We start from the raw sequence: 12,278 nt of genomic DNA, 5'->3' as shown, positions 1-12,278 counted from the left end.
ATGGTAAAGCTTTCAACTACTGTCTCAGAAATGTACTGTCAAACATGACACAGTTTTGTGGTGGGAGTCAAGCTGGTTTAAAGAAACTGCTGTGTTCTCGTTGAATCTTGCGCTGCCGCACCAAAACTTATAATCGTTATCAGTTGTTAGCTCTATGAAATCATTTTACATTGTCTGAAACGTGCTGCTCCATAGTCAGGCTAATTGAACAATAAAGCACAATAACCCCCCTGTGTGCATAACGATATAAGCTGCAAGATATTTCCAGTACTCAATTAATTTTGGAACAGACCTCTCATTTGATGCTGTTTTTCTGTTTTTCTCCTCTTCTTAAAAACCTCAGGGGAAGATTTTTTGACAGCTGTTATTTGCATAGTTTTCCTAGGAAACGTCTGTGAAATCATCTCGATGTGTTGACAGTCCTGTCCAACGTTTTTCCCCCAGGGTTCTCCTGAGCAATAATTCAGTAAAGTAGTCTTGGAACTCACCGGATCTGTCTTATTGCCCATCACAGGCAGTGAGCCAATGAACGTTATCTAAATACCAACAAAATAAACGGTAGGCAGATGAGACTGAAGTAAACCTGCTGTAAATTCTTATCACATTGCAGGGTGGGGGATTTGATTTCCTCTTGCCAATGCCTCTTGCATTACTGCTGAAATCATTTCCAGTGCCAGATCAATCTAATATTTAACATTAATACTGCTCTGTTACCAATTTTATTTACAATAAATAAAGTTCAATAAGTTCAGTTTAACACATTCATTTCAGCCTGAATGAATCTTCAGGGTGTAAGGAAGGTTACCTACATAAACACAGAGTGTGGTTTAACACTTACAGTACAGACACCTTCCCATTTACTAATGAAGAGCATAGTGCACTGATTCACTTTTACATCTCAGAACTACAGATTTAAATCGGTAGTTGTATAGCCAAAAAGCAGAGTCTTGATGATGTTATGTTAACAAAATATACCATCCATCTATCTATTTATCATACACTGCAGACATTATCTAGTGCTATCCATCACATACTGTAGCTGCAGATCTATTCTCTGGTAAAGCACATAATATGTGTATTACATGAATTCTACCTTCAATGGACTCCACTGACATCAAATATATTTTGTCCTGACAGAGAAGTGATTCAAGAGGCACAGAGTGATGCATGGTCTTGCTGTTCAGAGCACAGTAACATCAAAATAGAGGTTCATCTCAAAGAGAGAGCCAGGGAGTGACCAAAAAAAAAAAAAAAAAAAAAAAACAGTGTTATGCTACATAGGATACAAGTCAGCAGAAATGCACACAGAAACCTGTGAGGACATATAAACATTATATGAAAGAGTTCCTCACAGAAACTCCACAGCTCACATGAGGCTCACTGTCTCTGTTCTGTCCACTGTCTTGTAAACAACAACAAGGCGAGCTGTCACAAGCTCTTGAAGGACCCCAACTCTTTGATTTCTGTCCCTTTTGTGAAGTCCAGGTGAATAGCTCAGGTATCGCAGGTAAACACCGCCAAATCCAGGACTCACTTACTACCTCAAGAGACAAATGCGCAGAAATAACCCAACAGCTGCAAACACAAAAAGAGGACTTCCTCCTGATGAAAATGACATTTTGGCTACATTTGCACCTCTGCTGGCTTTGTGCCTGTGCAAAAATAGAAGTCCTAGTTTATTCAGTCTGGCTGCGCTAATCTTGCTGTCTGTCATCTTCACAGGTGTACTGTCTGACATTTGGATGGTTTGTCCTCTGTGCATCTAACAGATCAAGCTGGCTCACTTAAATTTGGAAATCTGACGTGTTATTTGTCCTGTCCAAAGTAAAGTCCTTTATACAGTCCCAGTTTCCTCCCAGCACTATACTGTCACTCTGTTTGCACTGACCTATAGTCGCTGACCTCTCACAACTTCTTTAAAAAAAAACAGTCAGTTTATTCTCTGCACCATAAACACTGACAAAATAGAGGACACTGCCCTCTGTCTCTGCTAACCTGAACCACCCGCACACACAGACAGATTTTAAAAAAAACAAAGCCTAACCTTGATGAAAAGAGAACAGGACTTCTATTTATTAATACCAAGGAAATGAGTTAAAATAGGGCTGAAAATAATGAAAGACATCACTGATTTACTGTTTAGACGCAGGACTGCATTATGAAATTAGTTACGGCATCCTGTGGTATTTATCACGAGTGCTGGTGTGCAGTCAACACACCTTTTTAATATCATTTCCACTTTCATTTCATCTCATATGTATTCTGCAATAATTGATTTTTTTTTTGGCCACTTTGGCAAAATTACTCAAAAACAGCTGCTTTAAACAGCCAGCCGACAAGGATCAACATTATCACTCATTTGAGGTCGAGTTAAAAATTTTCTCTTTAACTTTTGTTTTGTTTACTACCACCTCCTGAGGAAAATATCTGGCTCTTTAGCTGCTAAATGCCCCACCAGTGAAGTCTGCAATGGGTTATTCTTTTTTTTTCTTCGTTTTTTAGAGCTTTTCACTGAAAACATCTGCCTGCTACAGCCGAAAACTGTGATATGAAAGAGCGATGAGAGTGAACCAAAACAGTAAACAAGGAGCTGAAACTCATTATAAAGTTCCATTAAGATGAGCAGAGCTGTAGATTCAGGTGATAATTTACTGTAGGTTCGTCACCACAAGCAACCCCTTCACATTTTCATGTTGTCTTTTGACATATTATCATAAAGCTATGAATCATAGCCACTTTAAACCAATTGAGTCCAGTCTATCTATAAACCTTAAACTGTTTTACTAGTAGGCTGGGCCACTGTATATATGTAAATGTCTCTTAGCTACAGTAATAATTTACAGTCGCTGACACTGTCTGCTCTAACGGAGGGGCACTTATGTATCTTAGGCTATCCTGGAAGTTTACCATATCAAAGGGTATGCATATCAATAAATGCTGAATCCTTTTTTTTTCCTTTTCTGTAATTTAATCTACTGTAATCTACCTTTTTAGTGCTGGACAAACTATTGAATATGCATAATATATGAGCTCTGAGGTGCAATAAAAGCAATCACAGTTACTACCAAATCAGCGTTTCACTCAATTCCATGTTTTAAATTAAGCATGAAATGTAAGAACCATGCGGTGTGCAGCCAGGTTTAGAGATAGAGCAATTACCCAGAACATGAAGAAAATCAGTCAGAGGAAGTTTGAATCCAATCTTTGTGTTCAAAGAAGCTTAAATTCAATGTTTGTTATGTTCCACTGGAATATGTGTACATGGTTATCTTATCTTTGTCCACCTGCTGGGAACTCCTAATAGCTCTGCAGGCCCTTGTATATCCTGGAAGAGATAAGAGTAATTTCTTAGGTTCAGAGTAATGATAAAATCCTTTTACCCCTAAGCCTAAGTAGGACCAAATACATGTATCCATCACGGGTTGAATTGTGGGTCAATTAGGACTGATTTGTCCTTCTAGAATCTGATAAATACAGGCAGCTTTTACTGCACTTAAACTATTCCCATGGCTAAGAACATCATGTACCCCCCTCCAAAGGCCCCAGTGTGTACCTCATTATCCTCACTGTTGTGGGTCTCTTAAGGAGAAACTCCAACCAACTTGTTTCTAATTCATTACCTCTGCAACTACAGCTCATTTCTGTTTTCTCCCCTTGCCCTTAATGTTTAAACACGGTTCTACTCAAATAAGAAGAATCACTGTGCATAGAAAACAATGAATTGACACACAGGACATTTTAAGCTAACCGTCTTTGTTTTGTTCAGAAGAGCAAATCAGATACGGTTTTTAAATTTAGAAGGAGAGCTGAACTATAACTCCTACCCTGCTGCCTTTGGCAACTAGATTTGAACTGCTATCAAGCATCTATGCAGTTTGGAGAGTTTACAGCTTAAAAGCTTTTGAGAAGTGCATGAAAGGATTTACTTTTTCTACATCGATATACACACTAAAAGAATTGGGGTATAAAGGTTGCAGGAGAAGTTTGTGACTGGAAAGTTACCAGTTCGATCATAACTGAAACTTTTGTGAGTCTTGAGGCATTGTCAGCCTTTAAATCTCATTTGTAAATGTAAATAACGAGTAGTAAGTGCTTTGTAACTGCCTGAATTCATGCATTAATAAGTGTTTATATGTCATCCATTGGAAATTAATTTTGTGAGTTTTTGTAAAACATCTACTAACACACCCACTAACCATTAGTACAGAATAGTAAAACATGTATAACTGTGATTATAAACCATTTACTAATGAGTATTTACATCAGAAAACATGATTCAGTATTTACTAATCCATAACTACTGTGCTTATCAATGATGAGTAAAACATTTGTAACTGTGTTTATAAACTACATACTAATGAGTATTCATGTGTTATAAATGATGATTTTGGTATTTATTAATGCTTAACTAATGCTTAATACTCATTATAAAGTGTTACCCAATGTCTAAGTCACATTATTTGATTTTTTACTGTATTCCTGAGGGGAAAGGAGGGTGTCTGAGTGCCTGTCTCTCCATCTCTGAAAAGTCATCAAAACTCCCATGAGCCTCAGTAAGGGTGTGAAACTGCTGCTCAGTGAATCTAACAGATTCCCAGCATGCAACAAAAGGGATAAAGGGTGAAAGAGAGAGAGGTAGTGCTGTACATCTGCAGGTTTAACAGCTTTGACTTGTACATGTCTCTCTTGATGTTGGTTGATGTATAACTGGTGTGATCTCTGTGTCCCCTGTATATATTTTTCAGGTGGCTGTGACAGGGGCACCCCCGGGGCAGGACCCATGAGGAGTCATAGAAGATGCTCACAGCCTGGGCGCTTCTGCTCTTCTTAGCCATGTGGGTGAGAAGCACCTCTGGTGGACCACTCTCCTTCAGAATAGGTAAGTTGTATAACATATTCATAATTTTGTTTTGTTCCATACATGATGACCTTTTAAAGTCTTATTTTGGAGACTTGGTTTAAAAACTACAACTTGCTCTTGCAGGATATTCATTTGCTACATGCATAAAAAGATTCTCTCCTTCATATTAATACAAAAATCTGCTAATGAGTTTCAATTTTTAATTATCCAGCTTGAGTTTGAATGAAGTTACTGTTGAAATGTTAGCTCAAATTGATAGTCTTACTACACAGTTACTACACTGTAACTCACCATGTGCGGAAAAAATTGGCTAAAGAAATTAATTCAAAAGTGTTGGGGGAAAAAAACTGTTTCCCCAGTAACACATGGTTTAAGGTATCAACAGACTAAAAAAAAATCATGTGTGGATACGACAGAGTCCTAATTGGATCTGAAATGCACTCGACCCAGCCTTTATAGAAAGAAATGATGCCCATTTGTTCTATGCAGTGTTGCAGAGAGAAATTCATGGAAAATCTGTGTAGAGTTTTAAGCTTGAAGACAATTCACCAAGGAAATAGAAATTTAGGGCAACCCTGGCTCAGGTGGATTGTATAGTAATCGGTTAGATTCCCAACTCATCGTGAGTGCTTTGGATAGGAAGTGCTATATCACTCCTGAGGAGAAGTTGGCGGCCTCTTCGTACATCACTGTATGAATGTGCAAGTTTTGTAAAAGTGCTATAATTATACAGGTCCATTTAGCATGGGCAAGGAGCCAGTTTAAGTTACCTGTACTGAGAAAGTGTGAAAACATCACATTATCTCATAGGCAGTTTAAATATTTTTTATTGAATTACCATTTCTGCTTTTGTTTAATTCTACATTAACACAAAAATAGGAGCAGACATGACACTTAGAGATATTAACAGATTTTTATTAGTAGTACAGTTCAAGTGTATCTACTCTGTTTACTGCACATTTGTATATTGTTTTATCCATGTCTGTGCACCAGTCATAGCCTCAGAATGTACACCATCTCTCTTTGGACCTCATGTGACACTTTTTAAACCCTGATCTGAGTCTTAATATTAGCTTGCAATATTATTATTATTGCAGCAGTGTGATTGTAAGTTGAGCTCTATTATTTTAAACACTGCATGATTCATATCATTTCTGGCTAAATTAATTGCATTGTTACTCCAGCAGCCTGGACGATTCAAGACAGGAGTACAAAGTTCAGGAGAAAATCTGATATTCTGTTTCTGGAAATAGTGGCAGATCGGTGGACCAAGGTTGAAACTGCATCTGGCACCAGGGCATGGTTCAAAAGCCCCATAACCTGCCAGTCTGTTGGTAACCAATGGGAGCTGTTCCTTCTCGTTATTATTCTCTCACAGTCAGCAGGTCTCTGACACCCTGTCACAAGCCCCCTGTCTACCAAAAGTTAGACTGACTGTCTCTTTATTTATGTATAGACCCTTTGTCATAGGTGAGAAATGTGTATGTGTGTGTGTGTGTGTGTATACTGTATATAAAAACAGATGGGAAGTAGAGGTAAAGATAGATATTGTAAATGAGATTGAATGTACAGCTCACACACTGTGCTCCCATCACTCAGTGGCTGGCTTTGAATATATAGCATGATTGTCAACTTTCAGGAACAGCTGAGAGTGAGGTTTGCTGTCAGGGGAGAAGTTAATAACACAAAAACAGTATAGAAATCCCCATGTGGTTATTCTGAAGCCATTAAAACATCATCATAAAAATGTGAGCCTGATGCACAGTTGTAGGAAAATGAAGGATGAAACTCTTGAAAACAAACAGTTTGCCTTTGTGAAAGGTAGTTTCCTTTGATGTAATGGATTCACTTCTCAACACGATAAAACAACAGTGCATATTTTCTGGAAAAGATGACTTTCAGTAATGATGAAAACATTGTTAAGATGAACTCAGAGAAAGTCCCACAGGCTCATAAACGCACATTGAAACTTTAATGGAGCCTCTTTCTGATATTTCCCTCCTCTCTTTACTGTGCCTATTGTGTGAAAGAAATGAGTTTAGTCTTTTCTTAAAGTCTTCCAGTATTTTTGAACCTTGACAAAATCGAGTCAGTTTAACCATGAATCTGTTCTTTGAACAGTATCAACAATTTTTTATTGTGTACTGTATCGCTCACTAGCTTTCTCTCCTGTCTGCTCCTTGTCTCACAGTTCTGCCACAGCACAGCTAAGGTCTGCTCCTTGTCTCACAGTTCTGCCACAGCACAGCTAAGGTTTTGGTGGTTTGGATATGATGCCCTAAACAAACAATAACACTGTTTCAAAGTGTACTGTATCCGCAAAACCAAGAACAAATCGTTCCTTGTTCGTGAATACTGTTGGATGAATAGCTAGCAGCCCCATGTCTGTGCTTTCTCTTCCACCCTCCACCTGGACCTCTGCAGCGATGGCAGTTTATGTTTATCTCAGTCATGTTGCATTGTTAATGGATAATTAGGCAGTTGGCCTGTTTCGCCTTTTCTTCTAATGTCATCTGTGCACAGTACTCACCAGTGTACTGTCAGTGTCTGCTTGTGTGTACTCTGATTGTGTGTGTGTATTAATGCACAAGGCAGCACAAGGCATAGATATGCACAAGCACAGCCACACAACCATTTCAAAGCACGCAAACAAACACATACCCCCAAACGCGACCACAAACTCCCTGCCATTTGCGCTCCAGGAGATGGTATTTAACATGGATGTCCCTTGAGTCCTGCCTGGCTGGCATAATGTCACTGTCTGGCCTTCTCTGAATGTATCAGGGCCAAAAACAATCTCCCGCCTATGCCACATTCCCCGCCAGGACCATCCAGCAGCCAACAGCACGCTCAGTGTAGATGAACTGAGGAACTTATCTTTGTCTCTGCTGTGTAGTTGGAAAATCAGGGGATGAAATGTCCTTTTGTTTGCAAATTAGTTGTAGATTGGGTATACATGCTTCTAATAGACCTTCTGAATGGGAAGAAACACTGTTTTTGGAAGCTGTGGTAGTGTAATGAAAGATCAATTACAGAGATATTGACCTGATGAAGTAAAAACTCAATTTGTTTTAGTTTTGCTTCGAATAAGAAATGCCACTCAGAGAAGTTTAATTTTATATTATTATTATAGTTTTATCAGACCATGAATGGCATCATTTAATAGATGATTTATTAGGTAAAATACATTTACAAAATACTATCATGAGAGAATATTTTGTTTGAGAAGACTTCTTATTAATTCAGTAGTGGGACTTCATAAGTAAAATGTTTAAACAAGAAGAGATACATAAAATAACCCTGCACACTCCCACATGCTGCAGCTTGTTGCTGTGGGTGGTATTCCCCTATTAGCTGCATGGAAGAGCGCCTGCCATTTAATTTCATCCAGCCAATAAGCTGCTTCTTATGCTAACACATACATAATCACTACAATTAGCCGATGTCTGTTTTTGTTAATACAGGGAGTGAAAATCTAGGGAAATAGTCGTAAGACCCACATGATGCTTCATTAAAGCTACATTCATCAAGGCTGCAGAGCTCTCCATAAAGTCCTCATGGACACACACACGCACCTCACACTGCCTCGGTCCAGTTCAGTATCAGAATATAAAAGCTAATTATCTGCTCTTCGTAAATCAAAGACTGTTGGGGGTTTCATAGGACATGGATTGCTTTTCTGTCTTATAGCCCCTGCTGGAATTAACTTAACAAGAAAAGCAGTAGGAACTGAGAAAAATGGTGTGAAGTGATCATTAAAGTGTGTTTTTTGTTTTTTTTGTGCTTCTAATTTCAGTGTCATTAGCTAACCTGTTGTAAGCATGATCAACTACTTTGAAGGATTTCAAATAAGTGTTGCTTTTGACACAAAGATATGTCTGCTGTTAAAAAAAGACACTCACATCAGGTTCTTTTTATCTCACTGAAGCCCAGAGACTGTTTCCTAGCATTGGGATTCACCGTAGGGAAGGCCTCCCCCCTATGAGACTAACACTAAATTTAGCTGATGGCACCCACTGTGTCTCAGCTCACTCGAGTGCTGTGAAATTCCCCCAGCAGATATCCTTTACTCACCTCAAATGTGCTGTCTGTGTGCAAGAGAGAAAGATTTGGATTTAATTTGAGTATGTGTAGTCCCTCTTCAACCAGGGAGTGAGGATTATTGTTGATTGTTGACGGAACTTGCGATCTTCGCACAATATCTCCAACACTGGTATTTTATATTGTTCATAACCGATTCGGGAAGTCAAAGTTGTCCCACATGAGCTTTTATAAAGGGACAGGACATGTTCAAAAACTCTACTCCAGGGCACAGGTCAATATCAGATTAGAGTTGTCACGATACCAAAATGAGTAACCACGATACTATACCAGACAAAGTATCGCGGTTCCGGGTATTATCGCGATACTGCGGCCTTTTTTTATTATTATTATTTTTATAAACTGCAATGTATTTGTACAAGTTAGTTTGAAACAACGACGTTTGTTTTTTAAGCAAAATTAGTGTTGCCACTGACGAAGACGCCACGGCAGACTCGCTGCTCGGGCCCGGTGCTTCTGCCATGGTGAGTGTGTTGTCTCGTGTCTGGGCGAGACAGAACTTTAGCTTGTTGTTTGTTTTGAAGCGAGTTTCTATCGAAGCGGAGCTGTCTTCGCGGAGTTTGTTCTTGCCGGCAGAAACACACGAACAGCCAATCAGCCAACAGACGGGCGGACCCAGCGTGCGGAAACAGCCTATCATATCCCTGGACGTCACCAGTAACAGGCAAACAGCCAATCATTCAGCAGCTGTGTAGTTCGGTTGCGGTTCCATGTTGGTTTGTTTACAAAGGAGTAGCATGCAGTGAGAAGCCGGGAGGAGAGCAGAGGCGGCCGCTATGTAGCGGAGACTGGCACCGGTAGTATAGTAATCCACGGTAGTACCGTCGTGTAAAATTTCTAGTATAGTAGCGACGGTTATGATTTGGCACCGCGGGGTACCGGGTATACCGTGGATATCGTGCAACTCTATATCAGATTGACCTGTGCATGAACTTTAACTCTTTAACAACCCCACCAACTGACCCTATAGTTTTTCAAGTATAGACTTCTATCAAATGGTTGGCCAGGCAGTTAAAGGTTAATTGATTGCTTCCTTAATCTTTAAAACGTTAAAAAAAAAACTTGTTAAATATTAACATATTGATCAGTCTGTCTCTGCTTTATTAGTGTGCATGTTGTTCCACTATGAAATCCATCAATATGTAGTTTGTTTCATTGATTATCACCGCATCCAATTTCAAGACATGACCACAATGTCAATATGCAACTCTTTATTTGGAATGCAGTCGGCAAGCGGCTGTCAGGGAATGATTTTTAAAAAAAGGAAAGAAAAAAAAAGATATTTTGCTTCCAGTGACATTGCATGAATAATCACTTATTTTTAGGTCCTTAGAGTGAACTCGAGTGTGTTTGTTGGTTGTATTTTCCCATTTATTCATAATTTCTTTTAGCCTCTCGCTCTAGTCAGGGTCACAGTGGCAACAGGATGGGCAGAGAAATCCATGCATAATTTTCTCCAGCAACCTCCTCCGGCTCTCTGTCTGATCCCCAAGTGCTTCCAGGCCAGCTGGGAGATGTAATCCCTCCAGCATGTCCTGCGCATGCCCCACGGTCTTCTCCCAATTGTACACCTGCAGAGGTAGAGGCCCAGGGCTGTCCTTAACAGTCTGAATCCACCTGAAAGTCATCAGCTTGTTCCTGTTAATGCAAAGAAGCAATGATTTTATACTGAGGCCATCCCATATTTGCTAATTTTTGCATTGTAGAACATAGGGTGAATTTTATTTTGGCCTGCCATGATCTTTCTGGCAGTCACTCTGCAATCTTGGGCCCACAGATACAGTATAGTGCTTTACAACAGATGGTCCCATCTCTCACATATATGCCCCATCAACTTTAAGCACACTTCAGTTAAAAACCACTGCTGATAAAAAAAAAAAGTGTGACTGTTTAGGTTGTTAACTCTCCTCTCACACAATGATACAATAATGTTACCTTTACTGCTATATGCCATGGCAACCTTTTTTTTAATGCGTATTTTATATGTACAATTTTAAACCTACAGTAAATTTTAGCATTAATGTTTTATGTATTGTACCAGAGTTGTGTTGAAGCTCATTTTCATCTGCAGTGCCCTGACACGTTACAGTTAAACCATACCCACAGTGACAGAACGAAATAAACAGACAGAACACATGATATATGATGACACACAGCAGGACATCACACACACACACACCGCACACCATGTCAGCAACAAGTGCATGTTGGATAAAATTAAAAACATTTGTATGCAAAACAAAACAACTAAAATGAATCAGTGGTTACAAAGTTGAGAAGCTTTTTACAGAGCCTGAAAATAATCTTGTGCCCTTGTAATTTCTGCATATAACGGAAATGTCTCGTACAACCCTGCCATTTAGACTTTTAATATATTTTCCATACCTTAAGTATACACGAAAATGTCAGCAAGCATACTAAAATAGAGTGAGGTGTTTATAGTCATTATTATACGCCAAGCTAGTGTGATGGCACCATCTCGGAATGCAAATATAAAGATTACAGACACATTTTTTTATTCATTTTTTTCATGAGCATTTCAGATGTTAAATTAGCAGTACAGTCAGAACAGGATTTATAATTTAGCATATATGTCAACATATGAATGTATCTAAAGTTGTTAGATTCTTCAAGTTTAAATATCACAGCATTTTTAAGAAAAGAGCTGTTTTTTTATCAGCTTAGTTCCAGATGTGGCAGATGTTTGACAAACAGCTGATTTGTGTAAATAACCTCCAATTAAGTGACACCTTATTTAGACAACTCATAATGACATTCTCACTTAAAATAAGACCTAATACTGGGAACCTACTGTTGTACTCGCAAACACTCACATATACCACAAGAGGAGATCTAGCCTGAGGCTTGTCGAATACATTTTTCATATTTCTTTACATTACTGGGAAAACACAGAGCATCACCAAGTACTGATGTAGTAGTAACCAGACAAGCACCACAGGAACAAGTCAAACAAATCTTCCATTGCCTCTTTGTGCCCTTTTCCACACTCAGTGGGAGAACACGACAGCAGATTCTCAGTGGGCTAGATTCAATTGGCTCTGCCTTCTCAGCAGCAGATACTGAGCTTGCACCATCTTTACCCAGTCTCCCAAGACTGGAGCTGTTAGTCAGGGTAGGAGGCAGTTTGTTGTGTGATAGATGTAAGGAAAGCAAAACGTACTGAGTATGGTGTAGTGATTCTCACTGGAGAGATCTGCTGTTAAATAAATATACAGTAGAACTGCATAAACTAGCTCTCGTTTGTAGCCACAGGGGAAGTCCTAATAAATATGCATGTGAGTGGGCTACCTAGAAA

At 39.1% G+C, this 12,278-nt stretch overlaps 1 protein-coding gene across 2 annotated transcripts in view; it reads left to right on the top strand.

The window, feature by feature from the left end:
* Positions 1-12,278, top strand: part of grik4 (glutamate receptor, ionotropic, kainate 4) — a 271,652-nt gene that overhangs the window by 128,325 nt on the left and 131,049 nt on the right. For both annotated transcript variants that reach the window (XM_027280740.1, XM_027280739.1), the window contains exon 3: positions 4,746-4,879. In XM_027280740.1, the coding sequence (XP_027136541.1) occupies positions 4,798-4,879 (82 nt within the window). In that variant the 5' untranslated portion in view covers positions 4,746-4,797. The remainder of the gene's footprint in view (positions 1-4,745; positions 4,880-12,278) is intronic.

The sequence above is a fragment of the Larimichthys crocea genome, chromosome VII (genome assembly GCF_000972845.2).
Source record: "Larimichthys crocea isolate SSNF chromosome VII, L_crocea_2.0, whole genome shotgun sequence".
Classification (NCBI taxonomy): domain Eukaryota; kingdom Metazoa; phylum Chordata; class Actinopteri; family Sciaenidae; genus Larimichthys; species Larimichthys crocea.
This window is presented reverse-complemented; position numbering and strand designations above follow the sequence as displayed.